Source organism: Trichomycterus rosablanca, chromosome 21 (genome assembly GCF_030014385.1).
Source record: "Trichomycterus rosablanca isolate fTriRos1 chromosome 21, fTriRos1.hap1, whole genome shotgun sequence".
In the NCBI taxonomy this organism is placed as follows: domain Eukaryota; kingdom Metazoa; phylum Chordata; class Actinopteri; order Siluriformes; family Trichomycteridae; genus Trichomycterus; species Trichomycterus rosablanca.
The window spans coordinates 6888449-6905664 of record NC_086008.1 but is presented as its reverse complement, the minus strand read 5'-3'; the positions used below and the strand labels follow the sequence as shown (position 1 = coordinate 6905664).

The window sequence follows — 17216 nt, the reverse complement described above, 5'->3', positions numbered from 1 at the left end:
ATGAGTACATTAGGAAAGATAAATGCCTCAAAAAGCTTGGGTGGCTTAGCCTTAAATTATGCTAGCCCACTATCGCTGGGATCTAGGGTTTGAATCCCCAGCAGTGCTATTGGCTGGCAAGTTTTGCTTTTTGTAAACATGATTGGGGTTCAGGGGTTAAGATATGACAAGGCCCCTCAAGAGGTGCGTTACTGCATTGCACCCAGTGATACGAGGGAAAACAAGACCCATTGCAACCTGTATTGTGTAAAGCGTTTAAAAGTTTAGCAATATCAAAAGTTACTATAAAAAACTCACTTAAGTCAAGTCCAAAAGATTCAATTTTATTTCTTGAAGGCAAGCATAAAATCAAACCGTAAAGAACACAGTAGACTGGTTGGCATGTTTATAAACCTTAAGAAAAAAAAAAGTGTTCTTAATGTATGCAGCATTCATAAAACCATGTAAGCAAAGATTCTTAAATTGTCACCTAAATGACATTTGGTCCACCACTGAAATGATTTTTATTACTGGTTTAGGAAAACATATGAGGCGGCAGCAGCATATATAAAGTGATTGAAATGGCTATAATGAGAATCTAAATGCAAAGTGGTGGATTTCGAGGATTTTTTGTTCATTTCGTCTTGGGACCTGCATCAAAAGGCAGCCCAATCTCCTTTCCACGGAGTTTAAGTCCTGCAATTCATCAGACAACAGTAAAGAATCAATCAAAAGACTTCACAGAGACCAAACTGCAAGACTACCTAAAATGAACAGAATGTCTCTGTAAACAAAATCTTACCAATTGTTCTCTCAATCTTTCCCATCACTTGATTATTGGGAATGGCCTTTCCAGATTCATAATCTGCAATGACCTGCGGCTTCTCGTTAATTTTCTGATGAAGACACAGATTCAAATGTTGTTCAGATGACATAGATGTAATAAATAAAAAAGCAAATACTCTGGAACTTGAATCTTCCACATTTTGATTCCAACTGGAGTCTAATCATATCAAACTCAGCACTGTATAAACATCGTGTATATAACTGTATGCCCGTGAGTCAACAAAGTTTGTAGACCTTTAAAACATTTTTTATATAAATCTGTAATGTACTTAAAATAATAATAACAATAATAATAATGTATGTATTTTCAGGTTCTCTAAAAACAACTACCAACATCTTTATGTACAAATTGTGCACTCTGCATCATACTTACCGTGGCCAAATCCTTCTGGGTCATGCCCTTATTTTGCCGGCCTTGCTGTATGACTTTGCCCACCCCAACAGACACTCTATCATGATGGAGCTCCTCAGTTTCTCTGTCCAGTTTGGCTGTGTTCTTGGTAATAACATGCTGTTTATTCTGACCAGCAGCCCCTGAAGTGGTCAGAAAGAACAATTTTACTGCTTATTTAATAATAATAATAATAATAATAATAATAATAATATGTCACACTTATATAGCCCCTTTAACCAATGTCAAGGACACTTTACAGAGAAAATTATATACAGGAAAACAAAACAAACAGGCAAATAAAGAAGAAACAAAAAGAAATATATGTATAACTGAATGGGCTAAAGGAGGCCTGGCAAACTGTCCATAATAGTACACCTACAGAGCCATAAAAATAACCTTATGCTTACATGGTTACGGTTTGATTACATTAACGACAGGAGAGGTAATTACAGGTTGCACATGATTCATCAGCTAAAGTTCAACTGCAAACAACTTCACGTCATGAATGTCCAATTATATACAGGGGTTGGACAATGAAACTGAAACACCTGTCATTTTAGTGTGGGAGGTTTCATGGCTAAATTGGACCAGTCTGGTGGCCAATCTTCATTAATTGCACATTGCACCAGTAAGAGCAGAGTGTGAAGGTTCAATTAGCAGGGTAAGAGCACAGTTTTGCTCAAAATATTGCAATGCACACAACATTATGGGTGACATACCAGAGTTCAAAAGAGGACAAATTGTTGGTGCACGTCTTGCTGGCGCATCTGTGACCAAGACAGCAAGTCTTTGTGATGTATCAAGAGCCACGGTATCCAGGGTAATGTCAGCATACCACCAAGAAGGACAAACCACATCCAACAGGATTAACTGTGGACGCAAGAGGAAGCTGTCTGAAAGGGATGTTCGGGTGCTAACCCGGATTGTATCCAAAAAACATAAAACCACGGCTGCCCAAATCACGGCAGAATTAAATGTGCACCTCAACTCTCCTGTTTCCACCAGAACTGTCCGTCGGGAGCTCCACAGGGTCAATATACACGGCCGGGCAGCTATAGCCAAACCTTTGGTCACTCGTGCCAATGCCAAACGTCGGTTTCAATGGTGCAAGGAGCGCAAATCTTGGGCTGTGGACAATGTGAAACATGTATTGTTCTCTGATGAGTCCACCTTTACTGTTTTCCCCACATCCGGGAGAGTTACGGTGTGGAGAAGCCCCAAAGAAGCGTACCACCCAGACTGTTGCATGCCCAGAGTGAAGCATGGGGGTGGATCAGTGATGGTTTGGGCTGCCATATCATGGCATTCCCTTGGCCCAATACTTGTGCTAGATGGGCGCGTCACTGCCAAGGACTACCGAACCATTCTGGAGGACCATGTGCATCCAATGGTTCAAACATTGTATCCTGAAGGCGGTGCCGTGTATCAGGATGACAATGCACCAATACACACAGCAAGACTGGTGAAAGATTGGTTTGATGAACATGAAAGTGAAGTTGAACATCTCCCATGGCCTGCACAGTCACCAGATCTAAATATTATTGAGCCACTTTGGGGTGTTTTGGAGAAGCGAGTCAGGAAACGTTTTCCTCCACCAGCATCACGTAGTGACCTGGCCACTATCCTGCAAGAAGAATGGCTTAAAATCCCTCTGACCACTGTGCAGGACTTGTATATGTCATTTCCAAGACGAATTGACGCTGTATTGGCCGCAAAAGGAGGCCCTACACCATACTAATAAATTATTGTGGTCTAAAACCAGGTGTTTCAGTTTCATTGTCCAACCCCTGTATATGGATGTGGCACAGTGGTAGCCTAGTGGGTAGAGCTTTGGGCTATCAACCGGAAGATTGGCGGTTCAAATCCAAGCTCTGCTAAGCAGCCACTGTTGGGTCCTTGAGCAAGGCCCTTAACCCTGTCTGCTCCAGGGGCGCCGTGCGATGGCTGACCCTGCGCTCTGACCCCAGCTTCCTAACAAGCTGGGATATGCGAAGAAAGAATTTCATTGTACTGTACTCCTGTATATGTATATATGACAAATAAAGTATATCAATATCAATATCAATAATATATATATATATATATATATATATATATATATATATATATATATATATATATATATATATATATATAAACACAAAATCATGCATACCATGACAATGAGATAAAGTTATTGGATTTTGTTTATACTGCCTACCATTTATTAATACACAGTTTGCAAACACTGAACTCTGTGAGCTTGAATTAGAAACCAAGTGAACGTGATGATTCGTTTGTGGCTGGGTTTTAAAAAGCACCCTTGATTAATGAAATGATTACTATTAATCCGATGATAAACATGAATTTAGAAGCACACAGGTGGAATTTAGGACTTACATTTCTTGGAAGTTTCGACGGCTTCTCCTCGTCTCTGAGCGGCGGTTACAGCCTGTAAACACACATTACATCACACATTACATCAGACATTAGCACGTACACACATCCACATCCACATCCACATCCACACACACTTTACATTTATACATTATAAACACACATTCATACGTATATAGATAGCCATAAAGCGTCTCCATACATCTAATAATACTACATTTAAACCTCCAGTATCTCTCTGACACGATAAAGAACTTGCTAGCACTTTGTACGAGTCAATGTTTGAACCTGTTTGGATTTGGCCTGCGCTGCGGATCCTTTCTTCCTCAGAACGGTCACTGTGTCCCAGTCACTCTCCGCCATGTTTCCCTGCGATTTTATTTACTTTTACAGCTGATTATATAACCCACACGCGGGTAATATTAAAGAAAACAACTTCTGCTAAACTACTACTGCGCAGCCACTTTGTTTGGTCTCTCCACGCTGGGTGGCGGAAGTACGAAATCTACGTCTGTACGTAATTCAGTGGGAATCGACTCCAAAAAAGAATCGATTCACCGCTTTCGATCGCTTTCTGCGTTCATGTTTTCAAGAGATCCTGGTCCGACAATGTAAATCGTTCCAACTTCCAAAAAGTAAAAATAACTCGGTTAATCAAATTTCGTCTCACTTTATAATAAAGTACATTTTATAAATAACGTGAAGTTTTTAATGTAAAGTATGTATGGCAGTGCAAGGATTCGATCCCAATAAGAACCGATTCCACTACTCCATGCTTAAAACGTCGGCTCTGTATTTGTTAATCGATTTCAAAAAGTTAAAATGACTCGACTCATCCGTTTTCGTCTCACTACATAATCAAGCACATTTTATAAATAACGTAATGTTTTTTTTTATGTAAAGTATGTATGGTAGTGCAAGGATTCGATCCCTGAAAGAACCGATTCGACTATTCCATGCTTAATTGTGAATCGATTCCAAAAAGTGAAATCAACCAGGCTTATACTGTAGTGATGGGAATTTCGGCTCCTTTTAGAGAGCCGGTTCTTTTTGCTCGGTTCACTAAAAAGAGCCGGCTCTTTCGGCTCCCAAGTGGCTCCTTAGATTTTTTTGTTGCTTAAATTAATTAATTACCAAATTACATGTAAAATGAATTACTAATGTAAAAAAACATTGTATCAAATGTTTATTATTTAAATTGCTTTATCTATATACTCAACATGGAACAGAGTGCTCCATCAATAAATTTTAAAATACAAAAACAAAGACCCATCTCAATTGGACAAAAAGATCTGATTGTTTATATTATTTGCAAATTTGCATCTAGAGTGGGACGGCACGGTGGCTAAGTGGTTGGCACTGTCGCCTCACAACAAGAAGGTCCTGGGTTCAATCCCCAGGTGAAGAGCCCGGGTCCTTTCTGTGTGGAGTTTGCATGTCTTTCCCATGTCCACGTGGGTTTCCTCCGGGCGCTCCGGTTTCCTCCCACAGTCCAAAGACATGCAAGTGAGGTGAATGTTCCTGTCATGAATGTAACCAAAGTGTAAAACGTGACGTTAAAATCCTAATAAACAAAACAAAATAAACAAGCATCTAGAGTGAAACAACATTAACGAAGCATCACTAAACAAAATATAAATGAGAAACAAAAAGAAAAATCAGCATCCAGGTGACAGTATTTGTAAGTGTTTAGTGAAGATTGGCATTCAGAAAAACCAAGGAGCTCATCTTTGAGGGGTTGATCCTGTTTCTCCTTTCTGTTATGATCTGCCCTGTTTTGGAAAAGATTCTCTCTGATTCTCCCCCCTGCTCAGTGTAAAAACACAAACGCCACCACGTATCTTGACCAATCACTTGCTATTTTGACAGAAAAAAAAACCCGAAAAAAACCGAATCGGCTCCCAATCAGGAGCCGGATCCCGTCGTTCACTTTAAAGAGCCGGCTCTTAGAGCCGGATCGTTCGCGACCGACCCATCACTACAGGCTTACAAAGACGCAAGAAAATTCTGTCTAGTAGACATTTTAAATAAAAGGTTAGTAAGAAAAGACATTGCGTGAATTAAACGTAATTGAATATTGTTCGACTTGAATCGCGATTTTAAGAGTCGACTCTGACATCTTGTGTTCGGAGGAAGAGTAGACATTCATTCTCATGCCCATACTAGTGTATTATTTACTGAATATTACAGTGTTAGCTTTAGAATATGAGCTTTTCTGATGTATATTTTAGTTTGTAAAAGGTAAATCCACTTACGTCTGTAAACTTTCTTTCAGCTTTTCCAGCAGTCTTAAAATTGTGTTATTGGGAGTTGTGACTGAGACTGGAGTCTAAAAATGTGTTCAAGTGTGCAAGCCTGACCTCAGGGCTAATAATGCTAACAAGTAAGAGAAGTCTGACATATCTGGGATTGGGAATATTTGTCATAAATATGTCTATTTAGTTCACTTAGTTTAGTTTTTATTTAAGTATTCATTCTGCTGTTGTCAAAGTGAAAGTTTGTGTTACAGTAAAATAGTACACAATACTCAATAATCAATTTATTTTAGCACATTATTTGATATTACTGGACGTAGATGTTGGATTTAGGTTGGAGGTGGGCCTCTATGGTATATTTATATTCCTTAGTATGAACCTTTTTAATTATTCAAAATTTATAGAGCTCAACACTGTATTACTGTATTTGTCTTTTAGTATTTGTGATGATTTTGGTGTGTACTTTTAAGATGTTAAACTGGAAGCTATACATTTCCTTATCTATTAGTAGCATTAGCCTCAAGGCTCCGTTACAAAATCATGAAGATAAACACCAAATAGCAGTTTTATTTAAATGAGTATGAAAACTGTGTAGATAATTACTTTTTATTGAAGTGATAGGTTGAAGGTTTATTGCATTAAATGCTGGTCAGTGAGATTGGGTTACCAGATGTATTTCTACTGCTAGAAAAGAACATGGACTGAGGTCCTGTATTTATAGCCTGCTGAGTCAGAGTTCAGCTCCACTAGTGTTAACTGATAAACATTGGGAGAGGGGACAGACTGACAAAGACAGCTGGGAATAACTTCAGCACCACCAGACCAGTTACAGACCCGTCCTGTTCAAATATTTTAGTCTGCACATGATTCGAGGTTTTGTGTTACTTAAATTTAAATATAAATAGAATGTAGCATAAATAGAAATTGGTAATGGTATTGCAGGGCAGGCTTAGGTTTAGCATTTTTAAGTCATTGTTAACTTCTCTGACCTTAACTAAGCTAGTTGAGTACTACTTACACTACTTGCCTGTCAATCATGTTGCACATTCACATTTGTCATGGAGATATTCCAAGAATTAAAAGCATGGTGTGCATTTGCTTTTATTTATGGTATATTTGTTTGCTTACCGGTGCATTGTCCACCAGGAGGTACAAATCCTGTGCACAACCATTCTTATTTCATGCAGCTTCGCTTATGGTGTTACTAAAAGAACTATTAGCGTTCACCTTTATTTAAGTTTGGGATTGCCCACCAGTGAATAGGCATCCTTGGTGCTGCTGTCTTCCATTGAAATAGATTTAAACCATTTACCTAAGTTACAAATGCCATGTGAATTACCAAATTTAAATGACTTACCACATTTTTAATGCTATCTTAAAACAAATGACTACTAAAAACAATATTACGGCAATAAATTACGTTTTAAGGAGACATGGTTTTGGAGAGGAAAAAGCCAGATTAAGACTTATCTGGCTACATTTATTCCTGTTTGGAGAAGAAAGTTGACAATCATAACTGGTGGTGGTAGTTTAATGATCTGAGGCTGTTTTGCCACCAATAAATTTCCTGCATTGCGAAAAGTGGACAGAAAAAAAAGAATTTCTTAAAATACCGCAATGATCAGCAGAAAAGGTTGAATCTTGGATGTTCAAAACGACAATCAGAAGGATAATAGGGTGTTCTAAGTCTTGATCCTAACTTGATTGGAAATGTACTGTACTCAAAAGTCTGTTCTGTGTCAAAAAACAAACACATTTGGTTTTACATTACAAATTCTACCAACTACAATGATCAAAGCGCCAATCAGAGTTATGCTGTAGGCTTGTTGATAACTATGAAAAGGTAAATCAAGATAAAAAGAACCAAGGGACATACACTATATGCCCATTTTATATGTATATAAAACAATGTGGACATCCCTGATGACCCTGTGATTGAGTTCAGGTAATTTAACCATACCCCATGTGCACAAAGTGAGCTCCATAAATACATAGTTTGATTAGTTTTGTATGAATGAACTCTAGTGGCCTGCACAGACCCCTGACCTCAAGTCTTGTGAACACTTTTAGGATTAATTGGAAAGGAAATTGGGGACCAGGCTTCCTCATCCAATATCAGTGTACAGTATAACCTCAAAATGCTCTTTTCATTTAAATGTCACAGAGATACTGCAAAATCTTTAGAAAGACCTTAGAAAGACTGTAATAGAAGGGGGCTGGGAAACTCCACATTAATGCCGAAGGTTATGAATAGGATTTCTAACAAGCTCATGCCAGGTGTTAACATACTGTAAGTGTATTGTCATTTATGCTCCTCCTGACCTTAACCTAAGCTGCAGTCTACCTCTCTTTATTCAAAATAGACACATGAATTGATTGCATTGTTGAAATATTGCTATATTGCATTTATTGTTACTTTTAAATTTAAAAGCAATTTCACTCTCACATCCACGCTACAGGTCTCTTACACATTTACTTCAGTCTTACCCAATTTCAAAAAAACAGCAAATAACTAATTACAATTAAATTGGCCATGATTTCAATGCTTCACAGTAATGTGTGTATAATAGAATACAACACTGTAGACATTCTGGCAACAAGCTTTGCTTTTAATGCCAGCATACATGGGATATTCAATTTTAATAGTAACAGATTTCTTCTTGATGATGTGTTGGTGTTGCAAAAATCCCTGAGCAAACATTCTCTTGCAGCAGTGAAAAACAAATGCAAAGTAGTTCAGCTTATCTGCTGTAACTTTTTGACATAATACAATGCACAGTAAAATTGACTGCATTGCCGTTGCTATGTTTATATTTAATATCCAGCCCGTGTACATCCCAACTGCTTATTTAACGTTAAGGCTGAAAAGCTTTGGCTGAAATGAGTGTTCAATTCAGGTTACTTTTAATTCTCTCCAAATACATGCGGATGGATTTGCATTTTGACTCTGCAGCATGGGCACTGGGCCGACGGATTTTAGCCTGATTAAAAAGTTGCATGTATTGCTCACTAATCAATACAGTGGGCTCCAGTTTAGTGTCCCAATTGAGATTAGAGTCTGACAAGTGCTGGACGACAACCACACCATCTCCACCAGACTGTAGTGCAGAAATCCTAACGCAAAGCCGCATCCCACATCAGACAGGTGGTGGCGACCCAGCAGGATGCGTGATGTACCCACCAGCATTGCCCACAGCACTAGCAAAATGCGCAGAGGAACTGCAAGCACCAGGTGTGCTAACAAGAACTTTGATACCATTGCTGCCCGGCTCGCAATGGCTGCTGGAAAGGAGTAGACGTCCATGGCCAGGTAGTCAAAGAAACCGGGTGCCATCTCCCAAGGTCCTTTGCGCTTTACCAACTTCTGCATGCCTGCCACAGTAGTCACATCTAGCAAGAGAGCTGGAAGTGACAAAGGAGAAAAACTTAGTAGATATGTATTATTAAAAGTGGAGACAGACCTAAAAGAACACAAGGTGTAATTTTAACACAGAAAAAAAAACTTTCAATAGATGAAAAGCCCAGAACATAAATGTAAATAATTTGGAGGTTAATGCAAAATTTTAAACTCCTTGACTGGTGACAATTCAAATGATAAATCAGTGCAATAAACCAAGAAAAGAGTCACATGGCTTCCTTTCCCTCCTGTATTCCCTTATCCACTGACCTACAAACCTAACAGCATCCCTAGCACTAGAGGAACTCCTCTGTGAGCATGTTAAAACATGTCAGATTGCTTGCTAAAACACATCCAGATGTTCTTGACCATGATCCAGCGCAAAATTATACAAGATAAACAGAGTAGGTAATTACTAGACCAGGTAATTAATCTCCAGTAGTGCTAACATATCCTTTATTGCTCCACAGTTAACCTGCTCATAATTTTATATATAAGCAATTTTGGGTTAAAAATACATTAAACATCTAGTTCTTTTGTCAAATGTCCATGTGTGCTATTATTCAACCCCCAGCCTCAGTACTTGATGAATCACCCTTTTGCCAATCCCTAGAAGTGCTACTGAACAGCTGTTGGTTCTGTTTTGGACTAAGCATGTTTAGGCAGCAGGTGTATATGTGCCAATCATATCGTATGCTTGTTTAAAGCAACAGGGGCCTATTATTGTTCCCGGGTCATTTATGACAACACGCTTCCCCTAAAAACAGTCCCATCTCTTCGTTTATTGATAATGAATATTTATTTATTTATAATCACTTTATCCAGGTCAGGGTTGCAGTGAATCTGGTGCCAGCCAGATGCATTATTGGTCACAATGCAGAATTGCAACATGAACAGGAGCAGGGGCAGTTTGGAATAGCCATTCAACCTTAAGCACCTTACAAATATGCAAAACCCCTGACAGACAGTGACTAGGGACAAAGATCAAACCCAGAGATGCCACCCTGACCCTATTATTGGTCAGTGTAATTACAAAAGACACAAAGTGCTCTAAACAGTAGGCCAATTTCTAATGAGTGAATTATCTGAAATAAGAAATCGGACAGATTCAGATCTAATGTTTTAAGACAAGAGGCTTACATCCTTTAGATTATCAAATTAATTACAGAATTTACCAGCTGCACTTATAGTGTCATTATTAGTTTCAAGTGTTTTTTTTACCAGTACAGGTACATTACAAATAATGTAATTATTTAGAATTATTTTGCATAATTCTGAGTCTAGTAAAACAGATTCAGTTATTAATGTAACAGTGCCTTTTATTAGAGCCTTTAACCAGAGGTGAGTGAACATAAATCTCACAGGGCTGTTTTTCATATAGCACTTCAGACAGGGTTGTATGGGCACTGTTTTTCTACAGGGTTTGCTTTTAGTCCATGAATGTTCAGTGCTTAGTCTGCATTATATTACATTACATAATTGCACTCATATTCGGTTTCACTGTTTGGACCGTCATGGCAATAGTATTGTAAAGCGGTGTAACTTTGTGTGAGTCATTACATCAAATTAAATGTATATTGATTAGTTTGAAGTGAATATATATTACTGAATATAATCAGGATAGTGTATGTATTTTCCAATGTAACCCTGATTACAGATGCAGGACAGATGTTAGATTAAAACATACTGGATTATTGTCCAGACAACAATGAAACGCTCACCTAGCAGCAGATTAAGCAAAACCTCCTGTCCAGCCAGTGTGTTACTACGTGTAAGACACACCAGGGTACCGATGATCCACGGGATACCGTGACCAGTGAGCGCCAGCAGCTTGACCATGGAGCGCGCGCTGCCCCATGAGGAGGTCGCATGCGCGCACACGCCGAGTCGCTTGGACATGCAGATATCAATGGCGAGCAGTGAGTTCATGGCGATCCCTTTAAAGGACGGGTTGAGCTGCATGCAGTCCTCCTCGGGCAGATCTCTGCGTTCCTTGGTGCCCTCCCCCGGCTCTGGGTGCTGCTGTGCGCTCGTGCTGTCCCCGCTGTGTGCATGCTGCTGCTGGGAGGCTTTATACGAGGCTCTGCGGGTTCGAGCTTCGGTACCGGCGTTTGCCCTGAGCGGCTGCTGCAGCGACATGAACTCCGCTCTGTTCAGCACATTGTTCCGCGCTCTGGCTCTGCTCTGATTCACGGGCATGCTGTTGATCTCCTCTTCAACCAGCGATCACTCTGCAGTACTGCGTTTCTCTTATTGTTTTATTTCAGTGTCCTCGTCTTTGTGTAGCACAGAGCCGCCACGCTACAAGGTCCACCATGTCTAAGTCCAGATAGTGTGTTACCCTGTTTTCAACTCGTGCCACTTCTGTTCCAGCGGGGTTATAAATAGACGCACCAACTGACTGCTGCCTTCATGATCTGCACATAAGATAACGCCTTCATACCAAGCTCTCAGACATCCAGGGCTTTTTAAATGCCACCCAGTCTGCCACCTTACTCCACCTATAGAAACAAGAGAGCTTAACTCTATAGTTCATAATTGATATAATTATAATTCTGCATGTAGAATATAATAGTATAATTCTAATTTATAATTCTACATAGTGTAGCTATATATTTCACATACATGTTTTCTTGTTTAATTCTAATAGTTTAGTTTATTATTCCAGTTATTCTAGTGACCTTTATTATTATCATTATTGTTGTTGTTATTATTAATTAAGGAAAAGAAATATTAAATACCATTTCTAACTACCATTTGGTTAATGTCTATTAAAAGGTTAAAAGCTCAAAATGTATATACACTTGGATGTATTTCATGGTTGTCTTAACATGTTGGCAAATATTCTTTTTCTGTGGCTTAATGATTGGAATGCATACTTTCATAAAAGTGAATATAACTTCTTTTTAGGTGGGTGACTCTGTCCACAATCAAGCAAGCTTTATGCTGTCATGGGTTTAAAAGCTACTTTGCAATAACAAGTCCCCTGCTTTTTTTCCTGGTCCATGTGATTATCAGCATAAACTATAGTCAAGCTTTAAGATGCAGATTTTGGAGCAGGGGCACTGCAGCCTCTGGCCTATCATGTAAACAGTGTCATCCATGTTCCAGCAGTCTATCAGTAATTCATGGTGGCCCTGGTTTGGTGGTTCTTAGATTACATTTGACCATCCAGACAAGGATTGTTTCAGTTGATTCAATTGTTCGGGCACAGATGCACTTTTGACTTCAACTGTATAGTATGTACTTTATTTGAAATACTACATTACCCATGATGCATTGGTGCCTCTAATAAAGGCAAGTCTAGTTCTAAGTAAAGAGAGAGAGAGAGAGGACAGCTGAAAGGTTTGGTTACACTGGGGGGGACCTGCAGAGCCTTTAATAGCGCCACTGTAAAATAAACTAGCAGCACTTAAAATCCCTTTGCCATGACAAGGAAAGTACAACATCTTTTTATCCATCCACCAATTCAGAGTCACTGCACGAATTTAGTAACACTGAAGTGAACTGTGTGGATATTCAGTGGCTGGGGGATTGAATTGTGACTTTCTTGTTGGCTGTATGGAGAGATTAACATGGAGAGCAGAGGAATTCAGCTCATTACAGACTGGTGCTATTAGTGAAACTACTTCTCCTGTCTCATGTACGGTCAGTGTAAACTGGAGCAAGTGCTACTAAAACTTCAGCATGACTATTTTTTACTAATAAAAGATTGTCAGCTAAAGTTCTTTTCTATAGTTGCATGTGCGTCACAAAAGTAGGTGCATGAAGTAAACAGTGAAGAAAAACAAGTAATTACTCAGGTTTGTTTTTGTTATGTGACTTTCAAGTGTCTTTCGACTACCATGGAGATTTATTAAGTATTTTAAAATTTTGAAAGAGGCCATCAGACAGATCTTTGTAAACTGAAGTGTGTAAGTAGAGCTCTAAATAGTTTTGTTTTAAACATTAATTTATCTACTTACTTTTACAAAGTACAAAACAATTATGTGAGTATGAAATGGCTCTGTGAACTATAAGTTTTACGACTATACTTTTTACATACATTACTATACATTTACAAAATACTATTAAGTTGGGCAGCCAAAATATTACGTTATTTCTTTGTACTTTTATTAGTTGAATAAGAATTCAAGAGAATTAACAAATTAAGAGATTCTTGTTAATACTGAATTTTACTAAAGTTCCAACTTTTCTGGAAATAGAATTTGTAATGTGATTAAAGTAAACTATATAAACTTATTATAAAAATTAACTGATTAAATGATTACTGTTCTGATTATATGTATATTGTTTAGTTTATGCAAAGGAAACTTTGGTTTGGAATATTTTTCAGACACTTTAGGGCTGGGTAATATGACTAATAATACTAGCGTAATGAATTTCATCTCAGTAGGCTTTCAGTGATTATAACAGCTATAAGAAGAATAGAATTGTGTACAGTGGTGTTCAAAAAAATAGCAGTCCAACACCATTAACCTGATGAATCACTGTTTTTAGTAGAAGTGATATTTCTACATAGCAAATAATTTACTTGAAAGTGTAGTAGAGTAATGAAAACAAAACAAACCCAACAATTAGGACATGCATGCCGCTCATTCTGAGTAATCAAAGCATTGATTGAAAGGGGGTTGTTCAAAATAATAGCAGTGAGGAGTTCAGTTGGTGAAGTCATTCATTCTGCAGAAGAACGGGTGTCAATTTTGGCCCTTATTTAATGTAGGAGGGGGCAAATGTTGCACAGGTTGGTCATAGCACATTTCCTTTTGAAATACTGGGTAAAATGGGTCGTTCCAGACATTGTTCTGATGAACAGTGTACTTTGATTAAAAAGTTGATTGCAGAGGGAAAAAAACATACAGAGAAGTGCAGCAGATTATAGGCTGCTCAGCTAAAATGATCTCAAATATCTTGAAGTGACAACCAAAACCTGAAAGACGCAGAAGGAAGTGTGGAACTACTGTTTGAATGGATCAAAGAATAGCCAAAATGGCAAATACTCAGCCAATGATCACCTTCAGAAAGATCAAGGAACATCTGAAGTTACCAGTGAGTACAGAAGATGATTAAGTGAAGCCAATTTACCAGCAAGAACTCCTTGCAAAGTTCCATTGTTAAGAAAAAGACATGAATGGGTTAAAATCTGTCAAGGAACACATTGACTGGTCCAAAGAGAAATGGCTCAACATTTTGTGGACTGGTAAAAGCAAAATTGTTCTTTTTGGGTCTAGTGGCCGTAGACAGTATGTCAGACGTCCCCTGAGCACTGAATTCAAGCCAAAGTTCACTGTGAAGACAGTAAAGCATGGTGGTACAAAATGATGATATGGGGATGTTTTTCTTACCATGGTGTTACGTCTGTTTATCGAATACCAGGGATCATGGATCAATTTAAATATATCAGAATACTTGAGGAGATCATGTTGCCCTATGTCGAAGAAGAAATGTCCTTAAAATGGGTGTTTCAACATGACAATGACCCAAAACATCTTGGTTACAGACAAACAAGATTGAGGTAATAGAGTGGCCAGCCCAATCCCCTGACTTCAGTCCCAGAGAGAACTTGTAGGCTGATATCTGAAATGTGTTCTTTTGAGGCAAAACCCAAAATTGCAGAAGAACTGTGGAATGTAGTCTCATCATCCTGGACTGAAATACCTGTTCAGAGGTGCCTGAAGTTGGTCGACTCCATACAACACAGATCTCGGAAACAATTGTTATGCCACTAAATATTAATTCAGTAATTTAAAGTAAAGTGAAACCTCAAACATTTTTTTCAGTTTATAGATAAATTTTTTGAGTTTTTAAAGAAAAATGCTGGCACTGCTATTTTTTTGAACAGCCTAATATTAATTTTTCTTAACTTTCTGTAAGGGATTAACACAAACTGGCTAAATTTTGTTAATGTTTTGATTTAGAATTGAAAGTGTAGTATTTTCAGTGCATTTGCATTTATGGAAATAAAAGTTATTATAATGATTTTGTGCTTTATTTGCTTTTTTAAAATCACTGCTATTTTTTTGAACACTACTGTATGTGTGTATGTATTTCTAAAACTATAAATGCTGTTTTATGTTTAGCCTGATGGGGGGTAACCAAGTCGACCATCTCCACCATGGGCTGCAGGCAGAGTGCAAACCCGAAGGCAAATTTTTACAAAAACATCAAAGTCCTTGAACTAAACACGTCTATCGATTCTGAACCTACAATCATTGATGAATTATCTGATGTGGTACTGAAATACCGTACACCCTACTTCAGAGCTGTTGCTCAGGTGCAGGTGCCACCGGTGGTCTGCAAGGAGGTCTGGACTGTGGGCTGGATCCAGGCATGCAACCAAATGAAATTCCTCAATTACTATTGCAAGGAAGGTCTGTAAGTATTATCAGTCAAACAATTATTCTGTCTTACAATTGTCTTACAAAAGAGTAATAACTGAACAGAACTAAAACATTTTAATATATACACAGTAAAACGTATCTTTTAGAATAAATAAGTTTCGTGAAGAAAATGTCCTTGCTTCTGCCAAAATCTTTCATTTTTTCCCTTCACAATTATATTATATGTCTTATATTCTCAAGGATTCCAGTAATTCATTTATGTAAATGTAAAACCTCCATCTACACTTAAAATTGTAGAATTCTGCAGCCGACAGGTTGAAAACCAATGTTTAAAGTATTCTCCAACTTAGAATTGTTTTACCTAGCACTAACATCCTTCCAAAGACCACTCAAGGAAAAAAAAACATTAAAGGGGGATCTATTTAAACAAAATGAGTACATGAGCATTTGATGTAAAAAGGTTTGCTTTATGCAAATGTTTTTATTGTGTCCACTTACTTAAGTAACTCTCTCCTTTGTAGATCGAGCTGGGAGCTTCCTGACCTGAGAGATGGTCACATCCAGGCCATAAGTGACTCAGATGGGCTGATTTATCCATGGTATGGCTGCACCACTGAGATGTACACAATTGTGGGTCCCACCAAGAGTAGCACCACACTTACTGTGACCATGAACGACAACTTCAGTCCCAGCGTCACATGGAGTGTCCCTACCGGAACCAACAATGTTCACCCATGCCTGAGCTTCATCCGTCGGGACCAGCGCTTCACTACATGGCTTGTGGCCATGAACGAGACCACATCAGATATGGTGCTGCTCAGGACTATTCGCTGGAGGATGCGAATCACAATTAAGGTAGATCCAGTGAAGCCTCTGGGACAGAGGGCCCATCTGCTAGAGCCTGTCATTCAGGAACAACCAGAAATCCTAAATAGGAATGAACCCATCCCACCCAATGTGTTGGAACAACCCAATGCCAATGATGCCCAGGTGCTCGTTTGGAAGCCAAGACATGGGGAGCCAGTTGTGGTCGTTCCACCCAAGTGCTGACTGTCCTGTAAAGGTGGCCAATGTGCAAAGAAGTTTATGAGTAGTTTATGAGTTTGTAAAAGACTTTACATGTCACAGATTCATGTTTTTATTGCAGTTTCTGTTATGAGAACTAGAATGACTTTCATTCTGTATTGTTCTAGAGTTTTAAAGTTAGATAGCTTTAGCAGACTCAGGGTGATACAGACATAAAAAATGGTGTGCTTTGGTGAGCTAAGTCTGATACTGCTAGACTAAAATGTGTCATTGTAAAATGTATAGGTGTGCATTTTTAACATGTATTAATGGGATGCTTTTAAAAGTTGAGTTTTAGAACTTTAGAAATTCGTTTGAGTAAGTGCCTAGCATTTTTTTCTCAGCTCAGGTAAACCTTATAAATACTAATGTCCTTGATAATTCTACATTCGCTATGCATAAAGAAAAGATTACAAAAAAAAAATGCTGAAATACTTCCTTAAATGGATTTACTGATGTTTAAAAGAATATGCAGCAGAAAGAAATATAAAAGTGTGGCCTTCGATAAACCTTACTCTGCCTTAATGTTGTATGTTCTGTATTTTCATGTTTAGAATTTGGTA

At 38.3% G+C, this 17216-nt stretch overlaps 3 protein-coding genes across 3 annotated transcripts; 1 reads left to right on the top strand and 2 right to left on the bottom strand.

Moving 5' to 3' along the window:
• Window positions 1-302: 302 nt before the first annotated feature.
• On the bottom strand, window positions 303-4103 carry edf1 (endothelial differentiation-related factor 1). Its single transcript, XM_063017630.1, has 5 exons — window positions 3884-4103; window positions 3599-3650; window positions 1199-1359; window positions 782-875; window positions 303-675 (listed from the first exon to the last, which is right to left on the bottom strand). The coding sequence occupies exons 1-5, from the start codon at window positions 3956-3958 to the stop codon at window positions 614-616; spliced, it is 444 nt and encodes a 147-aa protein (XP_062873700.1). The 5' UTR covers window positions 3959-4103; the 3' UTR covers window positions 303-613.
• A 4123-nt stretch (window positions 4104-8226) lies between these two features.
• On the bottom strand, window positions 8227-11589 carry plpp7a (phospholipid phosphatase 7a (inactive)). The gene is made up of 2 exons (XM_063017887.1): window positions 10969-11589; window positions 8227-9252 (listed from the first exon to the last, which is right to left on the bottom strand). Exons 1-2 carry the CDS (start codon window positions 11444-11446, stop codon window positions 8864-8866), a joined length of 867 nt encoding a protein of 288 aa, XP_062873957.1. The 5' UTR covers window positions 11447-11589; the 3' UTR covers window positions 8227-8863.
• Window positions 11590-12810: 1221 nt separating this feature from the next.
• Window positions 12811-16671, top strand: fam78aa (family with sequence similarity 78 member Aa). Its single transcript, XM_063018006.1, has 3 exons — window positions 12811-12890; window positions 15328-15622; window positions 16110-16671. Exons 2-3 carry the CDS (start codon window positions 15363-15365, stop codon window positions 16636-16638), a joined length of 789 nt encoding a protein of 262 aa, XP_062874076.1. The 5' UTR covers window positions 12811-12890; window positions 15328-15362; the 3' UTR covers window positions 16639-16671.
• The last annotated feature ends 545 nt before the right edge of the window (window positions 16672-17216 follow it).